This window comes from Anas acuta, chromosome 1, assembly GCF_963932015.1.
Source record: "Anas acuta chromosome 1, bAnaAcu1.1, whole genome shotgun sequence".
Classification (NCBI taxonomy): domain Eukaryota; kingdom Metazoa; phylum Chordata; class Aves; order Anseriformes; family Anatidae; genus Anas; species Anas acuta.
In genome coordinates, this window is record NC_088979.1 from 29,210,981 (window position 1) to 29,238,924 (window position 27,944).

The following is a 27,944-nucleotide window of genomic DNA, read 5'->3' on the forward strand; positions in this document are numbered from 1 at the left end:
GCCCAAGAGGGATGGTTGACTTTCAAGGGTCAACACCTCCAAGTTTGAGCATGGACCATTCTCACTTGAAATGTCAAGTAATGGTGCCAGGAAGTCTACATCAAAAAAAAACAAGGAGCTCCTGACAGAACCCAAACATTAAAAAAAAAAAGGTACAAGAGATGGGATCAGGTCACCCAGGAGGAATATGAAGACACTGCCCAAACGTGCAGGAGTGGGGCTAGAAACCTTGACAGGCTACAGAAATGAGCTAAGAGGAAAGCCATTAAGTTCAGCAAAGGAAATGCAAAGTCCTGCCCCTGGGGATGAACATTCACCAGCACAGGCTGGGGACACCCAGCTGCTGGAAAGCAGCTTTGCGGAAAAGGACCTGGGGGGTCAACAAATTGAGACAGAATTCTTAGTAAGGTCGAGTCAGGATGAGAGACAACAGCCACAAACTGAAATACAACAAATAGCATTTAAACATAGTGAAGTTCTTCACCGCGAGCGTGGTTGAGCACTGGCACTGGTTGCCCAGAGAGGTTGTAGAGTCTCCAACCTTGGAGATATTAAAAACCCAGCTGGACACAGCTCCAGGTTGACTGTGCTCCGAGCAGGAGGCTGGACTAGCTGATCTCCACAGACTCCTTTCAACATCAGCGAATGAGCAATGTTTTGAAAGTATGTACAAACTTCATAGTGTAAGGTTGTCCTTTCCCTACGTATTTGTCCAGGCTGGAATAGTGGTGGACTGGCTGCTTCTAGTAACGCACAAGTCAAGAGCTTAACACACTCGTGTACTGAACACTCCTGGCTCTCAGCTGGGTCAACCTGACTCACGGCACACTCAGCTGTGGAAGAAAATCCAAGACGAGCGGAAGAAAATACAAAACTTTTAGACAAACAGGTTTATAAGATTTATTTTCCATTGCACATACATGGATTATATACAAGTTAGTAACATAAGTTACTGCTTAATTTTCTAAAAGATTGTTACAGCAAACACTTGCCATTTTAAAACATCAAGTCAGAAATCAATCTAAAAAGGTAAATATGACAATATTTTAAAAACAAAACAAATTGCACTTAGTTAGGGAGTCAAATACAGATTTGTCTATATGCTGTAACAAACTATATAGCAGGTAATATTACAGTTAGAAGTAGCTCTTGCAGTCCATTTGTACATTAATAATTCTTTTCAATTTTACTTAATTAAAAACTGGTGGATAATTCAAAGACTTTATCTTCTTCCTAGTATTCAAGATTCCTCACATGAAATGCACTAGCAACTAAGACTTTATACAATTGCTATCCAAATATAAGAACACCACCACACCTCAAAATAAGGAAAAAAACTAGAACGTATTGATTTTACATGTATCATGAGATGAGAAGTATGGAAGGTGTTCAGCAATAAAGCCCTGTCCACTACTTACATAAAAGAAGATTTAAAAAAATAATCACTGCACACAATACAAAGGGTGGGGTCATACAGTTGTTGAAGTCTCCTGTAACAGTAATATTTCTCCTTACTGTTCACAGATGAGTGTTTCCATAGCAAACCTGTTCTCAAAGTGTCGAATCTTTCGGCAATTAACAGCTTCACGCTTCTGAATTCCTGTTTGTAAACAGACAGGAGAGTGATGGACATTAGAGGCGTAATAGCTTTCTATCCACTATAATAAGATGTCACTGAAGATCAGAACTCTCTCCCCTCAACCCCTCCTCTAAGTTAAAATCAACCTACCAAAACCCCTCTAGTGATTAGTTTTATCCCAGATCAGTTCTCAGTCTCCCTCACCCAGTCTACAGAAGTGCTGTGTGGACAGGAAAAAGGGAACAGCAAAGCAGCAAGCTGGTATAGGCAGAAAAGAGCTGAATAACCTCTTTCCACAACAGTAGCTTTTTAAACACCTAAGAATCAGAGAAAAACTGAGCTTTACCAACAATTAGTCCAACCAATGCTCACTGCCAACCTATGCCCATCATTTATTATCACAAGAGCAACATCCTGAATTCATGCTGTTAAGACCTTTCCATTTTTAAACATAGTTCTATATTCTTTTCTATATATTTATTTTTCTTTTCTTTTTTTTTCCCGCCCCTCGAAGCGATCAGGTCCAAAATATGCCTAAAACAACTGAATTTCTTTGGTGGCCACTTGTACACCACATATAATTTTTTAGAAAGTTTGAGTAAAAAGTGAGTGAAAATTTTAAGACAATATCTGACAGCTCGTCAAAACTCTTCCAAATAACACTTTTTTTTGTAAGTTTTCCATGAACGAGTACCAAGAACTACAAGTTTCCTGTGAAGACAACTCTTTCACATTTCACTGATGCAAATAGGAAGATTTATAAGGTTTATAAGGGATGCTAGTGACAAGAAGAACCTGCCATTCTGTGCTTGGACTACAAGGCTATGGGCTCTCTCATATGAAAGGGTTTTTTGCTTTTGGGGGTGGACTAAGAAACAAGATAAAGAAAAGCATCAATGAAAGCTTGAAGCACAGAAAACGTACCCATGCATATACATAATTTTTAGGAGTTCCTAGCCCACTGGGGCCTTGAGCACTTCTACACAATAAAACACCTTATTTCCATACCTATATAGAAAATATCAGACATACTTAAGCCCACAGAGCCAGTTACTGCAATAAGCAGCTCTTGCTTTAGTAGGAGTCATTCCTTTCACTACAATCAAGCCTATTTATTGAACTCGAGTGGCAATGAACTTTCCCCCGCCACAAAGGAACACTTACCTTTCATGGCTTCTTTGCGCTGTAGTTTGTAGGTTTCCTTGCCGCGGCAGAGGCGGTAGATAAAGAATCCCAGCTGGTCCACGTTCTCGATGCGATCAGTAACAATCATCTGCTCGTGAATCAGGTAGGACTGAGGCAAATACGTCCCAGCCTGTTGAACACAAGGACAGCAGCTGTGTCAAAAGGCATCCCCTCGCAGTCTAAGTACACAAAGGACCACCTTGCATTGTGATTCTTTAACGCGGCTGTAATGTATTTTCTTTGAAATTTTTTTCAGAATACGTATGGAATTTTATTACAAACATGCAAACATGACTGCACTGCTCTATACATAATGACTACATTCAAACCTTCCACCAATACAGACACCTTCCTCTCTCCCGTTACAGAAACATCGCTCTTCAGCAGTGTTTTCCTCCAGGAGCATCCATTATCATGGATCAAACTCCACAGTTCTCCTACAAAGTTGTCACTTAATCAACCCCAGGCCGACAGACCTCAGCGGGAACTTCTCCCAGGTAAGAGCTGTAGAAGCATGTTCTGCATCAGCTTGTTCCTGCTGACGAAATCCACCAGGTGCAGCACACTCCGGCTGCAGTCCACGGGATTTGGGAGTCCTTGAACGTTTTCACAGCATGGATCGTAGCTTAGAAGCTCAATGCAAGAAGAGATTGTCTGGGCCTGCAAGCTATTATCGGGGGGTCCCACGACTGTTTACACAGAAAAGTATTAGAAAGTCTCTGTGATAGATGAGGTGCTTTTAGGGCAATAAATTGAAAAAGGGAAAAGCCGAGACAACACACAAAGGCTTCCTGAGCCTTTTCTAGTCCCTTCAATTTTGTTTTGCCACAGCTGAAATGACAGAAGAATCAGGCTTCATTATCCGCAGCTGAAGATGCACAGATGCATCAACTGAATTCCTAATATTGCTACTGGTAAATAATAATCAACTTTTCTGAAATGTTACTTCATTTAAGAAATCCTTTCAGTGTGATTCTTATTATGTCAGTAGAAAAGGTGTTGCTTGCTTTCTAGATATAAAATGGTGGGTTATTAAGGAAAGAAAGCCAGGTTCTGTGGCAAAAGAGCACTATCCTTTTTATCATCAATAAACAACTTGGGATTTCCATTACTAAACACAGCCATCCTTCCAGTCCAAGCGACACATTGAAGAAGCTGACTGAATGCTATTCTTTTCAGTAAAGAAAGGGAAGTCCATATAAAATTCACTTGAAATTACAAAAATTTTCTTCAGCATGTGCTGTGAAGCAAGCAGATTTTCTTCTTCAAATAAGCGCTGGGGAGATTTCACGCTTCCAAATTGTCTGACTTGTTATTATTTGGTGAAAAGCTTGGTAAGCAAATCACTGTGAATCATCTTAATCCCCGCTCTCTAGAATTTCAAGAGAGAGCCCCAGGGGAGTCTCAGAGCATTGCAGCAGCTCAGACCACCCTTGGGGCTGCAGGAGGAGCTCAGTGGCTGGGCTGCAGACATCATCCTCACCCAGCTTCTACAGGAGCAACTGCCTAAGGGTGGGATCCACCACAGCCACAAATGTCATCATCTTTGAGGTGCCTCCTGCATCACAGGTGGTTAGAATTGCCCAGTTGGCTCTACAGTGGTCACTGAACGAGTACACCTGGGTTTCAGCCTTGCTCCCCAAGGAAAGGAGGCCTTTCACTCAAGCAGACTGTATCAATAAACAGAAATGTCATTCTTTAAGCTAAAATTATGACTTCTGAAAAAGCAAAACAGCCCAGAGCACCTCCATCTTCCAAAAATGCCCTTGGCATGTATTCAGACCTCATTTTAATGACACAACTACTTTGATTTCATAGTCGTCGTTGTTTTTTTTCTATGTGCAATAATGTGAACGCAGGACAGCGAACAGAATTTTACTTACTTTGTACATCTGCAGAGTAGTTTCCCAGATTTCAGTTACAAAATGTTTAGCCTGATTTTCTGAGACATCAAGTGCCCACAGCTTTTTGTTAGTACAATGAGAATTAAACAGATGTCTGATAAAATTAGGGCACTCACTGCTGGGGACAATGATCAGAGCAGTTTGCTTTTGCACAGATTTTCAATTAAATGCATGATGCCTGGTTATCCTGTTACTAGTAAACCAAGCGTATTTGATTTAGTACCAATGGCAAACTAGGAAAGTAACAGATTTTAACAGTGGAATTTGTGTGGACTAAAACAAAGAAAGAAAAGAAACAGAACAGTATACACAAAGTACGCACAAAAAACAGTTTACACAAAAAATAAATAATAATAATTAAAAAAACAAACAACAAACAAGGTGACTGAGTTTTACGGACACAACTTCATCCTTATGCACAGAATAACGAATGTGTGGTTAACTAACCCATCTCAAAACAGGCATCAAAAAAGCAGCAGAGACTTGCTTGTGAAGTCATTTTTTTGTATGTAGTTAATTTATATACCCAAACCACCCAGACACAGCTAAAATGGTTCATGGGGTCCAAATTCTAAAGCCATGTTTGAAAGATGTTGGCCCAAAGATGATACCGACAATTTCAAATTTATAAAAGCTCAGTAAAATAAAATTTAAAACACCCTCTTCTTATTTTAGAAAAAAAGTTAGCTTATCAGCTCTCTTCCCCTCCCTGAGTATTCTGGCTATCATATGAAGAAAACAAAAGGCAGAAAACCACTGTAAACACTATTTAAATCTTCATTGAAAGCACACATATGTATGTGGGGAAAAAAAAAAAAAAAGTTAAGATCATTCGTAACAGCTTAGTAAGAGACCCCATTAGATGATCTACTTTGGCCTCTTCAATTTCACAGGCCATTACGTTTCACCCAGTTACTACTACCGAGAGAACAGCGAGTCCCTGTGGTGGCAAGAAGCCAGCCAGCACCACAGGCCAGGCAGTGCTGTTCAATTATCAGACCCCACTGGGAAGCGATTAGGAGCTCCCATAACATCGCTCTGCAATCTCCTGTTCAGCCCCTCAGCGATTGTGGTGTCTCAGCCCGTTCCAGGGTCCTCGTTTTTAAGGATGCAGAAATCTTGTTGTGAGGGTCTGGTGCTCGTTTCCTCTTCCTGAGTATGCAGAGCCAGGAATTTGGCTATACGAAAAAGCTTTTTATTTCAAGGGGCTTTCCTAATCGTATATACCCCAAATCCTGATCAGTCCTACAAATACAGTCCTACAAATATCTCCCTGGAAATACACAGATCCACGGAAAATACTTTGAACGTTGCCCACACTGAAGAATTTCCCAGTGCATCTAATCTAAGTGTCTCAGCTGAACAGGCTTAATTCAGGACAAGCTTTATGGAAAACCTAGTCCTAATGGGTTTTAAATTAATTTGTAGATTCCTCTCAAGGGGTACGCGTACTCCCCATTTGCCCAATGCTGTCAACCAAATTTGTAGCATCCAAGAACGAAATCAGATTTGTTTGTCTTCCTCTGAAGGTTATAACCTAGAAGGGTACAGCCTTTCTTCTCTCTTTGCAGAGATCTCCAGCAATCAGTTAGCTTTCTAACTCATTCATCCCGTGTGAACGTCAGTCCTGGCCAAAAAAAAATAAGGCAAAACATTTCCTTTTCCCATTTTAAGAACAAATCACTTAGTATTTAACCGTACCTTGATGTTGATGAGCAACTCCAAGAAATTCTTTGGTGGCATAACAACTGAGGTGTTCAGAGGAATCACATAGCACTTATCCAGGCTCAGGTCAAGATAGGCAGTGAGTCTCTGGCAAGGAAATATTTATTTTAATCAAAATAAGCAGAACACTAGAAAAATCACATAAAGATGTTGCTGAACTGCTATCTCCTCATGTTTTTCTTCAAGTTACTGTTTTGTTCTCTATCAAATCTGTCCAATAAAGTCCAATTTGAGGTCAATACAGAAATAAAAAGCATTTTTGCTAACAGTTTAAATCCATTACAGGGATTTGTGCAAGGCAGCAGGCAATAAGTAGCTCAAATGCACTACAGTAATGGAATTACAAAGGTGCATCTGAACTGTGAGGGGTCACGTGCAGTATTCATTTATTCCTATTGCCTGCTTTTTGTAATAACAGAGCCTTGCTCAAACCTCCACATTTTTTTTTATTTTGCTGTAGTGTGAAAAGGAGCTGGTAAAAACGAACTATAGGAAAAAAAAAAAAAACACCATGTTATAAAGAATGCAACAAATAAAAAACCCTTTATTTACCAAAATACTACTGAGGTGAAGTGTTCATTTTTATTCATACCTGAATTATTATCTTTATAGCACCTGAACCGTAATATTTGTCATTATTTTATAATTAAGTGAGAGAGAGAGAAAAAAAAGCCCCAGGAATAACCCTGATGAATCCTATGGTTCTGTTCACTGAGCTGTGCTTTACTGCATCTGTTCTTGCTTAAGAAAACATTATCTCAAGCTGCTGAAAGCTCTAAGGCTGCGGACGTATGTAAAATACTGAGCACCACGAGACCAGTAGTCAAAATAGTACCAGGACAGCAATTGTCAGTGCAACTAATCTCATTACACAGGAGTGAGTATGTGCTCTGCCCATGGCAGATGCTCCTTGCACTGACCTTTAGAGCAAAGCATTAAAGATGCATAGTTAATTTTAACCCATTAAATAAAAAAGTAAGTTTCTAATGTTATATTGTTCCCATTCACTTCTTACATACTGCATTTTCCTAGTTTTCCCCGTTTAGAGGTTAGCTCTAACTCTTAACAGAAGCTCACTAAATATATTCAGGAATATTTTTAAATGACATAGCTTAAGCAAGCTCTGTTTTTCTCCAAGTCTGGTTATGAATATTTGATAGATGGCACTCTTTTTGCTTGAAAAACTTAAAACTCTTAAGTGCATAAAAAATAGGACACTTCCCTATTCTTCTTTTTCAGCCCTGCTTAAAAAAAAAAGCAGTTCAGTGAAGCCTTCAAATGTTCACAGAAATTTAGCTTCCTGAAAGCCAGCTACAGAACATTTCATTGCTATCCCTTCCCATCAAGCTGACACAGAAAAGGACTTCTAATTGTTTTACAGCTCTGTCATTACCACCAAGAGCTGTAAGCCCATCAGCTGTCTTACCAAAAATTTATTACTGAGATTCCCACTAAAGCTGTTTCTACAAAAAAGGAAGAAGCAGCTCTGAGTGCTTCAATAGCCTGATTTGGTGCCTTTAAGGAACACAGTAGCCTGTGGTGCACAAGCAAAATTTAGCTTCTGCTAGGCTTCTTATGGTATCTGGAAAATGAGCTCTCTTCCACAGGCAGGCAGCCGGTCGTTTTCTTTCCTCTCTCCTGCTGTTTTGGGGTTTTTGAGCTCTGCTAGGATGGCACCTCCGTGGGTGCTTGACCATACCCAGTGACTTCAGCCGCAATCAGCCCCTGCAAGTTGAAGTCAAAGCTAAGAAAGCCCTCACCAAACTTCCCTCGTCACCACAGCAGCTGGTCGAATTCTGGTTTGGTGGAGTTAGCACGGTGAGAAGTGTATTTTCTTTACTTTCTCATACTGAGGAAAGGAAATGGTTTGAAGATTTTTCCCGTTCTAAAAACAGAAGTGTATTTGCAAGTGGTGCTTTACATACTACCTCATGACGGTTGTATAATGCTGTACTTTGTATGCTCGGTTAATAATTGCTTCCAGCCTGCTGATGATCAAAACGTTTCTGCTGCCTCCTCCACCCTCTGCTTTCCCCCACAAAAATAATTAGGGAGTACATTTATCAGGATGACTGAGGGGGAGCGTTTTTCATGTTTCAAATGCATTCTGCTTCTCTTCAGAAGTATTTCTTACCCGATGGAAGTCATGGACAATATCAGCAGGATCGCTATCAGCAAACTCAGGGACTGGCACGCTGATAAACTCCACATCTTCCTCCTCCAGGATCTGGATGTTTTGCTCAATTGTGTGGTAGCGGGCGCTCTGAGCCTCTGCCCCAGGCTCGGGTAAACTTAAGCCGTCTTCAATGTACTTTATTCCACAGAAATACACACCGCCCTGCTAAAAATAGTAAACAACCCGGCAACAACAACATCAGCAGCCTTGTTAGAAGTTTAATATTCTCAAAGCGCTACGGAGAAGAAAAACTTGTCAGGCTAGATGAAATATTTTTCCTTTAATTTGATTCACACACGTAGACCAAAGTAGGAGACAGTAGCTATCTGCAACAGGACTGTGGGTAAAGCCTTCATCCTACTGAACCCAGTGGGAGTCCTTCCCTTCTTGACTTCAAGGCAAACAGGATCCCAAAAGCAGGTTCTTAACATCTAGTCTGCTTTGTACCCAGGATCTGTGGCATTATTTTTAGCAAGAGTATGAAATTCTTAAGCCTATGTGCATGCATGTTATAAATTTATGATTTAACTGCAGTTAAGAACCACAATTTAAAACACTGAACCTGGGCATCCAAATGAGATTTAGAAAGCACATCTAACTCTGAATTTGGTCCTGCTTGGAGAAGGGGGTTGGACCAGGCGACTTCCAGAGATTCCTTCAACCTAAATCACTCTGTGATTCTATGAAGCTGTTTAGTTTTACAGGGCTTGAGAAGTTCTTACAGTCAGCTGCTAAAATAAATTATTTTTTTGTTGTGAACAGTTTTCAAAGGCAAAAAGGTAACTAAAGTAATGAAGATAACCAGTTCACATCCTTCTGTCACAGTACACGCAGTAGGTCTCACCTAAGCAGAGCGTAAAATAAACTTGTAAGTTAGAGGAAGTCAAGTAACAGATTTATAGGCCAGATAGTTTTTGAAATGTATTACCTTATTGCTCAGCATATGCACATGCCAGCAATTTAGAATTTTTCATAAAAAAACGCATCTTCAGTGCAACGTTAGCTCAATTCCTGAACGTGTCCTTCAACGCAGATCTCTCTCATGACCAAGTACCACAGGTTTGAGTTAAATGGCACTTGCAATTTCAGCTTGCTGGCACATGAAAGGTGAAGAGAGTGCTAAGCCCTGATGAAACAGGAGTGAGTAACACAGCCAGCCTTCAGCAGCTCTGAGCCTGCCAATCCAATGATGTACTAAGCTGTTTGTAGCACTCCTGCTCCCTTGTACATCAGGTTAACTGGGCAGCCAAAGCGACTATAAAGGGCAATTTCAACTGGAATTTCCCAGGTTTAATCATTTTGCTTTCTACAAAGCAAAACGGAGGGGAAAATCCTAACAATGGGGACAAGAATAAAGAATTTCTACCTCACGATTGTGCTCGCTCACCAGTGGGCAACAGGGATTCAAATTTTGCTGATGCTCTCACCTTCCCTGCCCTTGCGAATTTTGCAACTCAGCACAGCTTCTGCAGGAGGGAGGGTGCTCACGCCACTTGGGCAACAGCCCAGTGTGACCCAGTGACAATTCCCCCAGAAGAAAACAATATTTAACTCTCCTCTCCCACGTTCCAGGTAAACGCTCCGCTTCCCTGGCACCACTGCCTTCCCCGGGCTCCTAATGCAGAGATGCCAATAGTTAAAATACGTTTTGTCAGAGGTCTTGTCTTGTCAGGGTGGATTAGACTTGACAGAGCATGCTTAACCACACTGACTGTGCTTCTCCAAAGTCCCCTGCGGGGCCTGTTTTTTGTATCCCCATGGAGGCTAGGAAGGAGGAGAGTCACTGCACTGCTCTGGCGAGCGGTCCCTTTCCTTTGCATGAGCATATGTCTAAGACTCGTGGGTCAAACAAGGAGGATTTCAAGGAGTTAAGCCACCTTCAGTGCTTGGCAAGTGCTGAACGTGAGAAATAGTGGGTGAAAATCTGGGACACCGCTGGGGTTCTTATATTCAAGTCCTATATTTAGGTATAATCCGTTCTCTGTGAGGTTTTCAAAACTGTTATTCCTTTTTATTTGCCAACTTGGTCCTGCCCTCCTCTGCTGACAGAACAGGCCGTGCACTTTGCCTGTAGAAAGGCTGAAGCTTTCCAAAGATAAAAAAGAGAGCAGCAAGGCTGTTTGGTTTAGACAGACGCTCCTCTTTTGAGCACACGGAAAGCGGTGGAAAACACACACAACGCTCTGGTAACAAAATGTACTCGGCTTACCTGGAATGCGAAGTATTTGTACAGATAGGCACCGCCCAGGATCACACCAGCCAGCATGAAGGCCAGCCCGAAGCACATGCACCAGCACCAGGCCCTCCTCTGCGCAACAGGCACGACGACATCCTCCGGCTCCTGCCACACAGACCAGAGAGAGGCCTTCAACACGGTGTTCCCAGGACACCTACCACACAGATAGCTTGGGCCCAGCGAGCACAAACACTGCAGCCATCAGAAAAGGCCCCGAGCACTTTATCACAATAGTCTGGGAATGGTTTTCCTCTGGTTTTGTGGTTTTTGAAGCATTTAAAGCAGAGCTGTTTCAGCTGAGGTCTGGGGAAACTCGTACCGACAGTCGCTTTTTAACGCCGTCGCCGTGGACTAAATCAGCAGAGATAAGGAAAAATAAAAATAAAATCTCTCAAGACACTCAGTAACACCCCGTGAGCCATTTTAGGGACTGCAGACAGAAGTATCTGTTCTCAGGCAACCTCCATGCACCAACAGCATGGTGAGGAAAGGTCAGATTTTTTTAGCTTGGTATATGCAATTTAAGCAAACCTGCAGAACCAACAAAAGATCAAAGGCAGTAAGAAGAGCAAAATATATCCTTCCTTACGCTGGTACCTCAAGAAATAGACCTCACCACCTCTCTGCTGGCAAAACAGGAAGAATGGGAATGACAAAATGATGGTTTATGAAGTCCTGCTTAAGGAGGCTTTGTGCCTAGGACAGCGTTGGCCAAGCATTGCTTTCTGCTGTGCGTGTTGCACTGAAGGAAGGAGGGAACAGGCAGGATGTTTCCCCTTTGGGGCACTCGTTTGCATAACCATGCAGCCCCCACAGGCATCCGAAGCAATAAGCTGCTGCTTGCAAAATCTTTCCTCTATCAGCTGCATCACAATGCTCTTTCCTCCCCCGAGAGCTTGCATAACTCTCATCAAAAACGAACCAAAACCAAAAACAAAAAACCCCAAAACAACAACCACGAAAAACAGCACGATATTGCCCTAATGATTCAAGTCACCTTCTTCCAAGCCACGATAATCCTGGGAAAATATGAGAATTCAACTAAATACAAAGCAATTCATCATCCCTTCCCAGCCGAAGGAACAACAGGGTGGTAGCATGATGACCGATGACCAGGGTGAAACCACTACAAGCAACCAACCAAAAAAACCCCGACCAGCACCGAGGAAGAGCAGGAAGGGAGTGCTTGAAAAGGGACTGATGGCTGTTATAGTCCCTGAATCTTCTGGCTCACCTGGCATTGGTTTTCTTCACTATTTGCTAATTAAGATGATTTCCCACTCAAAAAAAGAAGTTGTAGGTGTAAACGCCCCCCAGGCTGCCACGGTCCAGTTGAGAAGGAATTCCTCTCATCTGGCCACAGCCATCAAAGCAAGTCTGACACCAAAGAAAGGCGGCCCTCCCTTCACAAACAAGGTGGGGAGAAGCAGGCACTTCCCCGGAGTGACTCATCCCAACCATCTCCGAGCGGGATCAAAACCTTCTGGAGGTGCTTCTTTCTTTTCACTGATGACAGGGAGAGATGCCCGCTTAACAAACTAGGCACCCAATTCACAGGCAGCTAAAATTAGGCATGTGAAACCCACCTTTGCAGCACGCTGCAATTATCTTCCCTACAGAGGTGGCGACGCAGCTCCTCTGCCAGGCAACAGTTGCCAAAACCCGATTCGGAAATATTTAGAGTCCCAGCTCCGAAGATACTCCCCAGATTACGCTTTCTGTTACCTCGCGAAGCACCGCAGTAAATCAGATGGAGAAATCTCCATCTCTGGAGGTTTTCAAGACCCAACCTGGCTGATCTTGCTTTGGCAACCACCCTGTTTCTAAAGGGCTGCTGGCCCACAGGACCTCCAGAGCCCTTCCACAACCACGTGCCCGTGATTCATTACGAGGAGAAGCCAGGGAGGCTAGAAAACAGTTGCCATGGCCTGAAAAAAAAAAAAAAAAGAAAAGAAAAGCCAAGTAACAACTTTAAGAAGTTTTCACTTTACTAATTAGTTGAGGAATTCGGTAGAAAGCATTACAGGATTAGCAGCTGCGTGGTTTTTAACCTGGCTGCTTGTGGAGACTGAGAATAGACCGTAATACCCACGGTAAGCTAATTAACTTTCAGGTCAGGTTGGGATTCACTGCGGATTCCTCTATACATCATCTCAATTATAAATCTAAACCAAGGTAAAACAAGGATTTTTATTTTTACGTTGCCCCGTGTCATTAGGTAACCATTTCCCTGGGTATTTCAATGCACAGAGGACACCCGACTGAAACTTTTTTTTTCTTAATAGCTGTCATTTAAAATGTTTTATGTGAACATGAGAAAAATGGATAGCAACTGGCTCTGGGACACAATGCCAAAATATTCCCTCGCAAAGAATATAAAGAGCACCTTTATTCTTTCCTTCTGGTATTATTTCCTCACTTATTCTTACTATTATTTTACCTCCAAGCAGAATTATCCATTTGTGGAACAACAACTGCCTCTTCCCTTCTTCCATCATGTTGTAAGCTCAGAAGGATTTACAAAATACACATCTGGCAAATGGTGCGGAAGGGATACAGTGCATGAACACCTCCTTGGAAATGCAGATTAGTGTCAAATTAAGTTTGCATACGCCACAAAAATAATGAGAAAAAGGAAAGCAACTTTTACACTTCTACCAAGCCAGAAGGAACCTGAAGGACAAGTTTATGAAATTCCACCCTAAATAATTTTGCTTTGATATACAAGATGACAGATGTGTACAAAAGGTGTAACAGAACTCTTTAATCCTCTACCAGAAGCTAAATTTTATCATTATTATTTTTTCAGGCATCCCTACCGGTAGGGCATTAACATACTTTGTGTTTGCAGTTGCCTACTGCACTGATTTGCCCACAGCCTGCCAAAAGCAGCGAGCCAAAATGAGAGCAAGATTTCAAGCCCGGTTTAACCTCTTGTTTAGACAGCCTACGAAGGTATTGCATCTCCGGACAGCGGAACCACAAGCATTAGGTAAGAGTGAAAGTAGCTGCTGCTGTTGAAGAAGCACAGAGAATGGATTTCCTCTTCTGAGTTTGACAACCGAGTATACCACCAAGCAGTTTCATCCAATGCTGTATCAATCTGACCCTTTGCACCACGAGAGATGAAAGCGCGGCGGATGCCCACCCGCCTTCCAGGCGGCTCAAAAAAGGAAAGAAAACACATGAACTGAAAGCAGATCCCCAGCAGCAGGGACAGTGCTGAATTAGCACCTCTCCCCACGGAGCTGGGGCTGCACTTTGTTCCCTGGTAGCACCGCAGGACAAGAGGAGCCTGCAGCCTCGCTGGCTGCTTTTTCTCCAGGTCAGCTTTCCGCTGCCAGAAGTATCTGACAAAAGCGAGCACCGTGTGTTCGAGGTGAAGATTGACCTCTACAAAATACGCCTCTGCACTTTTGTTCTGGTCCTCTTCTCTCCTGCCTCGTCGCTGCCTTTTGCACTTACAGTGTCGTGGTGAATCCTCAACCTGAAGAGGATGCCGCAGAAGTAATCTTCTCTGATGCAAAAAATGCCTTCGGAGGAACTGGATGCAAGCCCAACGCTGGCTTTTTTCCCTTGACGAGCTGATTGTTCTAATTGGAAAACATTTGATTAGCCTATTTCCCATGGACAAGACACGAAACAGAAGCATCTTCTGCCACTCATACACTACACCCTGCAAAGTTAAAATTAAATTAATCAGCTCAGGACTTCCCAATCGGAATAGCTCCGAGCCCTGCAGGAACATTTTCTTGTAGATATAAAAGAGATAATTTAATACTTCTCATTTTCTCTGAGATTTAAAGGCGTTGGCAGGATTCCCTTTGCTCTGTAACTCTTCTTCTCACACCAAAGACTGCAGCTTTCAGTAAGGAGGCCCTCATCAAGTGACCACGGCTGCTAATAATGTGCAGCTGCGTTGTGTCTTCTTACTGGAACTATAAAACACCAGCGAGTGGACAGATGATATCACAAACTCCTTATCAAAGCACCTCTCGATTAAAGAGAAATCTTCACAAGAACACAGTTACAAAAATTAGCATCAACCACTCTAGAGTGGATTAAAAGAAGAACATTTAATAACCCTTAAACTCGCTAACATTAATTATTAAGGGGATATGGACACACATTCTCTTCTTTTCCCTTCGATTTTAATACTTCTTTTCTTTAAATAAAATTCTGAATTTCAGAGGGACCAAATTCGTCTTTGAGGTATCACCACAAATTTCTGCTAAGGAACTCCAATACTGAGACAGAAAATGTGTATAATTAGACTTGGTAATTACTTGGATTTTTCCCTTGTGGCTTTTTGTACACAGTCGAATATAATTGCTTTAAAATGATAAAAGTTAAGCAGTCTAAAAATTTACAAGGCTTGCGTCTAGCTCACATTAAAACGGGTAAGAAGATTATCAGACATTGTTCCTTTGCGTAAATTAAGGGTACGTCAATTTTATGATTTCAGAACTTCATAGAAATCACCTCAATATGAACGTACCTAAACCAGAAATGAAGGATGTGCTTGGATATGCTGTGGGGAGTCCTGAATATCGCATGCCCACTGTCTACCTATGCAAAAGATAATGGTCAAAGCCTAAAAATAGATAAGGTAGGGAGAAAGAGAAAAAAGAAAACACCAATTTTGGGGGAACAACCTTTCAAGTCCACCCTGGGCTCTGATCTGCAGAGAAAGCAGATGCAGATTATTGCTGAGTTATTACAAATCTTACTAAAAATGGCTGGAGCATGATACACAGTCCGTAATTATGCATCTGAGAATAACATCTAATCCATGCACACACAAACACACACATATATATATATAAACTTTAAATTTGTGTGGGTAGAAGTGGCTGGAAACTCTTCAGAGATGTTTTCTTCAGAGGTCCTCAGCGTGCCAGCTAGCCAGATGGGCAGGAGGCAGTGGGGCAGACAGAGCAAATATTGACCGAGTGCAGCCTTTAATAGTGGAATGAAATAGAGGTGAAACTAATGATAACTCCCTCCAAGTGCCTGTTAATGAAGGAAGCTACAAAATCTTGGAATAAAATACTGACCTAATGGCTACAGAGAAGGGATTCTGCTGCTTGAGTTTGCCTGCTCTGACGCCGGTAGAAAAGCCTCCCAAAAGACAGTCAATATAAAGTGAACTTAATTTAGAAAGAACTCCGCATTCCTCCCCTGGTATTCCTGCCTGAAGACTGCTCCAAGCCTGGTATTCTATTTATTACTTGTTGCAGATGGGAAATTAAGGCAGGCTTTTGCGAGGCTCCTCACTTAGCTGGCAGATGCTGCCAAACTGGAAGGCCATCAATACTCATCTGCCTCTCAAGCAGCAACTTTATGCTTCCTAATAAAATTAGATCGAAATTTTTAGTACAATGATCTTTCAGCTTGCGATTGGAACAACAGGCTCCATGTGCAATAGATGCTTCAGAGATCTCAAGGAGTGACGTATCCTTTCGATGCAGATGATGAAGCCCAAAACCAAGCTATAGTGCAGTTAGCATCCGAGCACTGCAACCCTTCTGCAGCAGGGCTGCCAGCTCCTCCTCTGGCAAGATGGATGAGGACTTGTCCATCTGGCCAAAGGCTCTCTGCCTGAAGAGCTGCAAGAAAACCAGACCTTAATTCCTCTGCTGCTCGCTGCCACCATGCAGCTTGGATAACCAAGCAGATTAATCAAGTAGAATTATCTATCAGGCAGCTAGTGCTGTTAACCTTTATCTCTAGTCCCAATATCTGTGCATTTTCTATAAAACGTGCATCAGGAAATCCAGCAGAGTCAAGGAAATACATTCCCAGAGCTTTCACAAGTTCAAAGTCAAAGTTATTTTTTCTGTTAGTCAAACGCTACCTTTCACCAAGTGATGGGAGTGTTTCCTCATAAAATGAGGTGTCTCTCAAGTGAATCATCATTTCCTGGTTCAAACATCATAACCATCGTGGAACAAACACTAATAATAAGCAGCCAACTCTTAAAAAGCTAAGGAAGAATTAGGATTTCATTACTAATGGATAAGAAACACATCGCATGTACCTGCTGAAACAAAGGTGAAGGTGGAACAAGACGGTAAACAGGTGAGTGAAGGGAAATAAAACCAGAGAGGAAGATGGTAGAGCATGTAGAGGTCGATGTCTCTGCAGGAAGTCAAGAGAAATTACAACTGCAAAGCGAATGCCAAGGCCATGAATCAGCAGTTCACCCGCAGCGACGTGATAGAGGGACAATTACAAGCGTGTGTGTTGGAAGAGTGATCCTGCAACTCTTACCTGATGTGAGTAATCCTCGTTTACCTAAGTGCCACCTTCGACTTCTGAGATTAGAGATTACAGGACTTGATAGCACCAACAATTAAAGAGAACGGGGAAAGAGATGCAGAGGAAGAAACCTGTAACTAGACTTCTGCTTTGATTAAATTCGTGGGCAGCGCTGTTACGTGTGGTTATTGTTATTGTTAGCTTTGGTCTTACATTGACTAAAAAGTGGGGGAAGAAAAAAAAAGGCAACGCCCAAACCACTTTTTTTTTTTTTAATTGCTTGTGTGAAGAGGCAAAGACTTTCTCCAGGTGACTCTCGTGTACAACATTTTGCTATAACCTCATCCCAGGCTCTCTACAGCGCTTGCACATGCACTCTATTTCACTGTTGTCTTCAAACCATGTTCCCCAAATTGTTCCTTTTGTTATGCTCACCTTTAAGACACCCCAATTTCCTTCTCTCACTACCAAAACCAGTGTTTTCAAGTCTTCCTGCAACTTCTTATCCCAGGTCTATGCCTCCTACTGCTCTGCAAGATAAACCATTCACAGTGTTGACACGATTGGGAAGACAGGCTAGGCTGCTTCCTTCATTTTGGGGCTTTATGTCCTCTTCTGGCCTCTTCCCCAACCCCTTGCTCCTCACCTGAAACCTCACAAAAGCATTCTGGTTCCGATACCTGCATCACTCAGCATGTTCATTGCCTTTCAGTGTCCGCATGCTGGATTCACAATTCTGAATTACCGTGCCACCGACAGCCAGGGAGCTGCAATCACCACAATACACAACTTCTTCCAAGCTTGGCCAGTAGAGAGGTGCTAGAAGCCAGGTATTTTTGGTGATATACATGGTAATGAGTTTACATTCTCATAAATGAGAACAAAGAACATTTGCTCTGCATTCCCTACCTATTTTTCCTCGAGTATTTTGAGAGCAGAGCAGTGTTCTGGTGTAAGCTTGCAAGGCAGACCGAAACGCACACAAGGAAGCTCGCAGAGCTATCTGGAAAGAGGTGCCTGAGGGCTGTTTATTTGGTGAAACCCCAGACCTAGGAGGTTACACGGCACATTCTTCAACATACCTTTTGCTTTCAGAGGAGAGAAACGCTACGCCCTGTAAGGATACAGCATGCCAAACGTGGCATTGCTATAAACTGTCCGATGCTGAAAAATGTTTTGTTTCTGCACACTGCCAGAAGGAACTCGTTTCCCCACCCACATTCCTTGACTTAATTGACTCGCGTTCTACCCAACTTATAAAAACGACACGAAACAAATCTATAATTTTAAGTGAAATATTTGTCTCAACTTTATCCTGAATTAGCATCGCTGCTCGAAAACAGGAACCCAGAAGGCTCCTATTCCATTTAAAATAGATCAATACTAAATTATCTTTTTGACCTTGGCTGTTCCAGTTCCCGTCTCTTCCTTATCCTGCTCTCTTCTTATCTCTGCACATTTCTCTGCTTTTTCTCCTCTGACTGAATCTCAGACGCCGGTACGGGATGTGGATTTAACCTAGATTTCTCTCAAGACTATTTTCCCAAACGGTGATGGCTCTTTCACCCAGGAGATCTCATTAGCATGCACATATGCACCACTGAGCCTCGCAATTTAATAACTCTATTCCCAGTTCAGCCACAGATGGTACGTCAGCTCAAGCAAGTCACAGCATCGCGTCTCGGTTTCTCTCCAAAGCAGACTTTAGAGTTACAGAACGGCTCAGGCTGGAAGAGGCCACAAGGAGGTCTTCAGCCCTTGCTCAAGAGATGCTCACGTTGACCAGGTTGCTCAGGACCCTTGTCCGGTCAGGTCTTGAAAACCTGGAAGAAACTACTGTAAGAGTCTAATGGGCTTTGCTGCAATTAAACTATCCTAAACTACCTGGCTGTGTCCCAAAATCTGCTGTCTAGCGAGGTAAAGCCACCACACCTCGCCGGACACAGAGAGAGAAGTTCTTGCAGTCACTAACCTTGGAGAAAGCAACCCGCTGCCAGCCGTGGCAGCCTCAAAGCCACACTCCACATCCTGCTCTGCAAAGGGGACTGTGCTTTAACACGTGCAGCTGCGTGGGTTTCCAGGTAGACTGTACCTTTTATGGTAAATTAATAAGAAATCTTGATGATTAAGCAGCCGGGTGACTAAATCTGTGCACAGGGCACACAGGGAGCAACCCACCCCAGAAATCACTGCTTCCTCCAGTTAGGAGCTCCCCAATGCATTTGTATTTCAGTTATTCCACTGTCTCTTTCTGCCCTCACAAAAGAGGAAAGGGTGAGTTTGCTGAATTTTAGGAGAAAAAGAGCCACAAATTACCTACGAATTTATATTCAAGGAGCCCTAGTCCTCAAACACTTGGGTTTTATTTTTATGTACATATAAATATTACATGCTTTGTATACATTATAATGCATAATTTATTAAAAATATCTATTTGTATTCACAGACATTATTTGAAAGGGCAACCAAAGCATCAGCTTAGTTTTTCCAAGCCCCCTGTAATAACTGCTGAGCAAATACTACTTTGCCTGTTTGCTCACAGTGAGATCTGTCCGGCTGCTGTCACGCAGGAGCCTTGCTCGGGGATGCAGCACGGATGGCTCAGATAGGAGCTGGAGGCTCTGCGCCCGCTGTGGTCCAAACCCCAGGCCATGTGATGTCTGCTGCCAAACCATTTCTGATTTTATTGCGGGCTCAATCTTATTAATTCTCTCCTTCCTTTAGTTTACCACATCTGGAAAATTAGGACAGATATCTGAGTTTTTATAAATTAGCATGCTTTTCATCTGCAGATTCAAAGTAATTTCCACCGAGGATGAAAAGCAGGACATAAATAGTACGAAAATGAATGTTGTATTATTCATATAGACCAGGAGACTAAAAGCGGATAATGCTAACCTTTGTCAGTCACTGCATAAATGGGAGGGGGAGAAAAAAAAAAAAGAACCTATGCAACAGCAAACAGAACACACCACTACTTATCCCAGCAGTAGCTCTTCGGTTTGAAATAAGTCATGTCTTTAGAAGCACAGAATAAAGGACATTTTAAATGAGTAAGGCTTAAAAAAAAATGTGAGATTTGCTTTCAAAGAGATTTCCTGAGAGTCAGACAGAACTATTTTCTTGCATATAAGTTATTAGGAGTCTGTAGCTAGTGGCTACTGAGCATAAAATGTGTAAAATGCTGACAAACACCCACTGCTGAAGAATTAAATGAAAACATTACTGGAGCTAAGTATGTTTATCATTCTTGTAACAGCCCAAATACACAAATGACCATTGGCAAACATCAAGATTTAAAAAACTGCTGGTAGAATTAAAAAAGAAGAAAACATCAGGCAAAAAGAAAAAATGATTTATTTGAGTCTATAAAAAAACAAGCGTTAGACTAAATTTGCAGCCATAAACATTTCATTAACATACTTAACAGGAAAGATACAAGCACACATTTTGAAATTAAACTTTTATTGAGATAGACGTTCATATGCTGGAGTAAACATTTGTTCAAATAGGAGTCTAAACCATTTGGACACCTCCCTTGAAAATATTTGATGAGCCCAAGAAGGCTTTCACTGGAATGTTTGCTTTTACGGTAAAGGGCAGTTTCTCATCTTGATCCAAATCTTCAGGAACAAACAAAGTTCCTAAACCTGAGCATTTCCCACTAAATCAGAACTTCTGGTTCCAATTGCCCGTTTAAGCAGCATTTTATACCGCTCTGCAACGTTAATGTTCAAGCTGCTTTCTTGAATCTTATCATAGAGGAGATGACTACGTCACAGCAAGACATGAGTGAACGTAAGGAAAGTATTTATGGCATCAACTACAACCATTACAGTTCAGGATAGTTTTTCTAGATGTTGTGCTACACAAAGCTCCACCTAAGTACAGACTTGCTCACACGACGACGTTATACACAAAAGAAGTTCTCCAAATAAATCTGTAAGGCAGGGTGCCTTAGCCAGGTATGTATGGATGAGTTTGTTAATCTGAAGGCAGAAACTGTACAGAACCCTGTAAAATGTTCCTGTTGTCTCCATATGCATGGATGCCAGCTCTCGTTCACACAACCAAAACCATAAATGACACAAACTCACCACGGAGCTATCACAAAGGTCTGGCAGAAAACATCCCGATTCAAAAATTAAATACTGTTCTTTTGGGGAATCGGCTGCGTTTCCAAACTCAGGCTTTGTATTTGTGCTTCATGTCAGGAAGTGACGAGAGAAAAGGAAGTGAGATACGAACCACTGGCAGAGCTCCTCCATCCCAGAGGTTCATCTCCACAACTCGAGGACAGGGAGAGAACAGGCTCTCCAACACCACTTTTTGACTTCCTAACCCCAAATCCCGAACTGAGCTTTGAAAGTGGGCGAGATTTTCAGAGGCAGTTGAGGAAAAGAACAAATTTTAAAGATCTTGTGGTTTGTTTGTTTGCTTGAGTATTGTTCTCTCAGTTGCTGGCAAGGTCTACAAAACAGCTTTAGGGGCTGACCATCTCAAGCCCACAGGGATGTTATCCCAGGAAGCTGGACTACTTCACAGACCCCCCACGTAAGAGGATGCAGGGGACAGCAGCAGCCACAAGGCTTCTTTTCTTAGAAGAGCTCCTTGTGAACAATCCCTGCCACAAGTTTTGTTTATGCAAACTCAATTTCCTTGAATTTACGCCTGCAGTTACCCGTGAAGCCAAATCGGGATCAGAATCCTGGGTACCCTTGTGCCTGGGTTTGCTTCTGAGGTCTGACGCTTTCTCATTAAAACCCTACCAAAGTCAGGGAGGAGAAATAAGGGGGGGAAAGAAGTCCGTTTGCCAGATTTTTTTTTTCTTCTTGGCCTCTTTAAAATAATCATCTCTTAATTCATACTGTTCTGAGGGACAGCAGAAGCTGTTGGTTTAATGACCTAGTTGCATCAGGGAAAATACAGGAAAATAGAAAAGCCTTACAGGAAATTTGGCTGGAGGAAGGCTGTGAAAGGAATCAGAAAGCCCCTCCAACAAAACAGAAACCAAGACCACCAAACATCCATCTGCAGACGTGTCACAAATTGGGAAAAAAACATTTTCCTAACAGCAAAACAATACGCAAACTAGGGAGTATATACTAATACATACCATATAGGTTCTATAGGATGTGTACTTCTATATATATGCACAAAGGTGTTAGCTTTGTAGTTGCAATAATGTTTATCAGAATCATATAAAACCGCTTATGTAAAATCCAAGGGCTTTTCTACGTGGAAAAATAGTGCTCATTAGTTGCTCAACATTATTTCCCAGGTGGGCCCTCCAATTCTGCGTTAAAAGTTCCCATTTTTGTGCACTTTAGAAAAGATTAAGCTGAACAGGAAGAGAAAAAAAAAAAAAAAGATTGAGTGTGGAGAAATAATGTTCTCATAAGGAACAAATGCAGAAAAGCTGCTACTTTGGAAGTTCTTAACATTTACACCTTCACCATCAAATCCCTCTGCAGATACAGCTATCCAAAGGTCAGCTGTGATGCGTATGTGGGAATCCACAGCTTCTGAGCACGAAGCTGTATTTAGCAAAGATGCTCTGAGCTGAGCACCCAGGAAAAAAATTCAGGTTGTCACCTACCTCCAGTGCAAGGGAGCAACTGCCCACGGGCTGCTGAGGGCCCCAAGGGCTTTGGGGAGGACCTGAGCTACTGAACACGCTCTGCTAAGATGTCTGAAGACTTCAGCAGCGCTCCAAACAAACCATCCCTGGCTCTCTATTGTAAGGAAAACATGAAAATGACATACATTGTTTGTCTGTTGGGAAACCGGGTCACAGAATAACCTATTGTATTGACAAAGAGTGAAGTGGAAAATTAAACATGGCCTGGGAACCTTGGCGAAGAGCACTCTGAATGTCGGCCAGGAGTTATGGCATGGAAGTACCATTCCCAAATTAGCAGCGGAGTTGTAACTGGTGCCTACAGTGAGCATGGAGCCCCCTTCACAACACACAACTCCTGGTTTTTAGGCTCCTTTTAAGAATATTTCAATGCATGAGACTGTTGCCTTCTGCAAAAGCTTTTTTTTTTTTTAAGCTGTTCCCCAGTTACATCCCCTACCCTGCTTGCATCTTCCTCTCCCGACTTCCCCGATGACATTTCCTATCAGCGTGTGCATCAGAAGTTATCGGGCAGATTTTGGAAAGGTCAGAGTCTTTCTGTGCCACATCATCAATACAGTTTGGCCGCAAACCCCTGTTAACAAGCCCTAGGAAGATTATCTGCTTCAGGGTAATCCTGCAGTGGCAGAGTTTCAGTCTTCGTGATACTGCACTGGGAAAAGCATCAGGACGAGACTCAAAAAATTAGCCTAAAAGCTTATTCCATGAATCCTTCTTTTCCAGGCATTTCAAACTATTTGTCCTCATTCATGAGTATCAGCTGGGTTACTAAGACCTCTCGCTCAAATCTGGAAGTTCTTAATAACAAAATTCCGAATGTGCAGTTCTGCTGATCCTCTCCCACTCCTAAGTTTTTTCCATTTACTGCAGACCAGAAAGCCTCCCAGAACCTTTTTCATAACAAAACCTTTATAAAATGTTAATTTGGGCATTTTTCACGTTCATTCTCATGATCCAGACCTCATGATCATCATCCTGCAGAAACTGGGTGTCTACAGACAGAGGGGAAACCAAACGTCCCACATGGCATTTTGGAGATGTGACCTTTTTTCAATCTACCAGCATTCCCTCTTCTATACAGATCCTCAGATCACCTTCAAACCTCCCTTGGAGCTACGCATCTTCCAGCAATGAAGTAAGCGATACGAATAACACATTCATCAGATGTGGTTTATTTTTCCCTTTCCTCAAGAGAACAGCATAGGCAGTAGAAGTGCCTTGAAGAGGGGAGAAAAGCAAAAATAGTTTCTAGTCTATTTATGTTAGAGAAGGCAAAGTTCAAAGAGCCTATCTTGCACTTACACTGAAGTTCTCAAGCTTTGCAGTGGCCCTCAGTTCTTTTTTTTTGTCCAAGATATGAGGATAAATTTCCAAAATCGAAGACCCAAATACCTCTACAGCTACATAACAATTTGTTTCAATACTTTTAAACCCTCATGGATTGCACAGCCTTTTCTGCTAAAACTACAGATACTGTATTCTGATCTGTTTTTATTCATATTCTAAACCACACAAACACACACAAAAACAAAGCTTATTCAAGAGGATTCTGCATACTGGTAGGTACAGTCTGCAGTTCTGCTAAAAAAAAAAAAGAGATGGAAATATGTCAAGGAGAATGTCAAAGGCTCGATGTCCCTCCAGAGCATTGATTTGCTTTTGGAATTTTCATCTGCAGAAAGCATCCGTTCCTCGCATGCTATTTTAGGGCTGCTTTAAGCCTTGAACAGGCATGTTCATCCCCTGATAACACTGCAAGACTCCAAAGAACTCACAAGTAGCTACTGTGAAACCGGACCGCCTTTTGACCTGGTTAATAAATGTTTGCAATTGTCATTGCTAGGCAAGGAAAGCAGTAATGATACCTGCGCAAAGTTAAGGGAGATCCCCTCTCTCTTCCTCAGCTGAAACAATTTACAGCTCTGCGTTAAGGAAATCGTAGCCATATAACATGCTTCCGTCAGTATCTGGACAGGGTCAGGAGCATTTGCTCCCCAGCGTACAATTAGCCAGCTGTATTTTGTTTGTTTAGCAGTTGGAACAACAAACCCAAATTGGTAGGTGATCTGGAAACAAAATCATCCAGGGCAGAGCTGAATTCTAAGGTAATACGAAAAAAAACTTCATTTTCAGAAACTTGTTATTTTTGCCTTGCTTACACACCGCTCAGGATCAAACTGGCTGCCAAACCCAGAGTCTGGAAGGGACTCCACAGCTCAGGCTGGACTTGGGAAACTGATTACCTACTACAGGATGGCTCTCCTGCTGCAGGCACACAGATCACCTAACAGATTTCCCATAACTGCAGGGAATTTGAGTGATTACATTGTCTCTTTAGTTGCGGCACACTGCTGCTCACTCTTCTAAGGACTTAAATGTTTTGGTCCAAGTTTTATAAATGCAACATGAGTTTTATAAATGCAGTATGTTTAGTAGAAGTGTCGGATTTAACCACTTTTTGTACCCAGGAAGAAAACAGCACACAAGATATCTTGTGATGTCCCTTTGGCTTTGAAATGACACGGATTCCACAGGCAAAGAAACCAGCCCTATAAAATCATGGCAAGCCCTACACGGGGGCATATCATCGTGCTAAAACACAAACACACACAGAAAAAAACCTATAGACAGTCTTCCAAGGCATAATTTCATCACAAAGATTTAGGGAATTAACAAACGCTCCCTCTTTTTGCAGATCCAACCCAGTATCTGGGAGGCCTGATGCAGGAACAGCTTCTGAAAACAAACCCAGACAGCGAGGCACGCTGTTTACATGCGGCTGGCCATTTTTTTCAAGTTTTCACTCTCTTTTCAAAGAGCTGAGAGCACATCAGAGCACTGCTCATTAAAAACTGCCTTTGATTAGGGGGAGCAGCGAGAACCACAAGCAGAGACCTTTGCCTTCCCTGCAGTTTCTGCACTTCAAAAAACTTGAGCAGCGCTCGCAGCTTCGCTCTTTGTTGCTGCTTGGCGATGCAGGGGGGGAAGGCGACGGCGTTTCCAGAGTTTGGGGGCTGGTTTTTGGGGGAAGGCGACAACGTTTCCAGAGTTTGGGGGCTGGTTTTTGGGGCAGGGGGAGGCAGCTCTTTGTTCCTGTGCTGAAACCAGCCCCAGGCTGACCCTCTGGAGCAGATCGCCTGCAGGATTTGGCCCTGCCACCAAAGGGGGATAAGTGTTGTCTGAAGACGGGGAGCACCAGCAAAGAGGCAGCTTAGGGGGATTTTGGGGACCCTGAAGCCCACAGAAGGGCTCCCCAGCCCGTTTTGGGGACACGGCTCAAGCGGGATAGGGGGGGCTCGGAGACAGGGGGGCTTCACACACAGCCAGACGGGACACCACAAAAAGGAGGCGAAAAGCCTTTTAAAAGCCAGCTTGGCCGCGAGCCAAGCGCTGACGGGCTTAGAAGGAAATAAACAAGAAAAGAAAAAGAGAAAAAAACACCACCACCAACCACCCCAAAGTAAGGAGAAGCGGGGCTTTAAAAGCTCGCTCTCCTGTCAGCCATTTTAGAAGCGTGAGCTGAGGGGAGGGGGGGGGGCGCGGAGCACACCGCCGTGCAGCTCCCTCCCTCCCGGCCCGTCCGCGTTTTATGGCTGCAGGGAAAAGGCTGAAAAAAGCCTCAAATCCTTCCTAAATGGTGGTGGTGGTGGTGTCCTCCTCAGGGCAGCACCTCGCCCGCAAAGTGACCGAGCTGGGGGGGTGGGGAGGGAGCTGAAGGTGCCTGCGGAGCCGAGCCCCCGGCTTTGGCGGTGCCCCGCCGGGCTCACCTTGGCAGGGTCCGGCGGCAGGATCAGCACCTGGCTGTTCTCCTCCTCCTTCTTGGCCGCCTCCTTCTGCGCCAACGCCGAGTTGAACGACACCTTCACCATGGCGGCGGGGAGAGCTGAGCTGGGCTGAGCTGAGCTGAGGGAGGGAGGGAGGGCGAGCGCGGGGGGCGGCGGAGCTGCGAGGGAGGGCTGCCTCCTGCCTTAGCGGCCCCCCGACCCTCGCTGCCTCCTCGCCGAGACTGCTGCCCCCTTCCCCAGTCCCCTTGGCAGGCGGTACCGCAGGAGGAGGAGGAGGAGGAGAAGAAGGCGGGACGAGGAGGGGCCGGAGCCTGCTAGGGAGGGTGGGGAGAGGGCGGCTGCCGGCGCTGCATGGGGCAGGGTCGGTGCCCTGAGTCGCGGCGGCCTGGTCTACCCAAGCCCCCGGCCGCTGCTTTGAATTGCATCCTTTGAAATGCATCTTTATTTTTAAAGGGGTAGCGATAGGGAAGAGAAGGTGAAAACCAGCCTTGTTGCATCTCTCAGGAGCGGCAAGCTGCCTGGAAAAGCACAGGGGAAAAGCACAAGAGTGAACGTCTGTGGTGGGTGTAAGATGTCAAGGGAAGATCACACAGCCCCGAGCAGGGTGGTGTGCAGGAGAGCTGTGCATGGCACACAGTCATGTTGTGAATACTGCTATCATCCGAGGAGGATTTTATTTTAGTGACTCACCTGGGCAGAGAGTAATGTTTCTGTCACTCTCAGGGAGGTACCTGGCAAGCGAAATGCAACCCTTGTGCACAGCGGGCACCTCACTGCTGACTTCAGCAAAATCTGGCCTTTCTAGGACGGGAGATGGTACCAGGACTGAATTGTCCTTATGCTGTCTGCCTGGTCATCTGCCTCCTTTCAAATTTTTCACTTAAAATGGCTGATGGAAAATCTAGCTTCACCTGGCTCATTCTGTCATCCTAAAGTATCTTCACCCAAAGCTCTATGGATAATTTAAGGAATGTTTTTGCACTCGGGACTGCAAATTGCCTCAGGTTTTCCAAGAATTCAGTTTAACTATGTTAAAATTCAACAGAGATTAACCGAATCCTTTGCAGGTATTTCGCAGAAGTGTAAAAAGTCATAGCTGCACAAAAATGACAGAATACAGAGCTTTCCCTGGGCCCTTTCAAAAAATGTTTGGTGTGATCCTGGGGATTTACTCAGCTTTAGTAGTAACTTTCCTAAAAAATATTTGAGCATTCTACATGGAAGTCATAAAATATTGTAATAAGGCTATCATAAACTACAGTACACCAGGTCACTACTATGATTTTTCTTTTGGTAAATTGGACTTTATTGTCCCACTCCCACATTCAGAAGTGCGTTGGCAACACCACTGGTCCCATCTCATTGGGAATTCTTGCAGGCATGATGTGTATTCAGGACAATATTTAGCATGCATTCTGAGTTTTGCTTTGTTCTTAATGACATCTTCAGATA

At 43.3% G+C, this 27,944-nt stretch overlaps 1 protein-coding gene across 1 annotated transcript; it reads right to left on the reverse strand.

Annotated features, from left to right (window-relative positions):
- Positions 1–875: 875 nt before the first annotated feature.
- Positions 876–26,767, reverse strand: ITM2B (integral membrane protein 2B). Its single transcript, XM_068674632.1, has 6 exons — positions 26,475–26,767; positions 10,779–10,910; positions 8,528–8,734; positions 6,370–6,480; positions 2,744–2,894; positions 876–1,600 (listed from the first exon to the last, which is right to left on the reverse strand). Exons 1-6 carry the CDS (start codon positions 26,574–26,576, stop codon positions 1,512–1,514), a joined length of 792 nt encoding a protein of 263 aa, XP_068530733.1. The 5' UTR covers positions 26,577–26,767; the 3' UTR covers positions 876–1,511.
- Between the last annotated feature and the right edge of the window lie 1,177 nt (positions 26,768–27,944).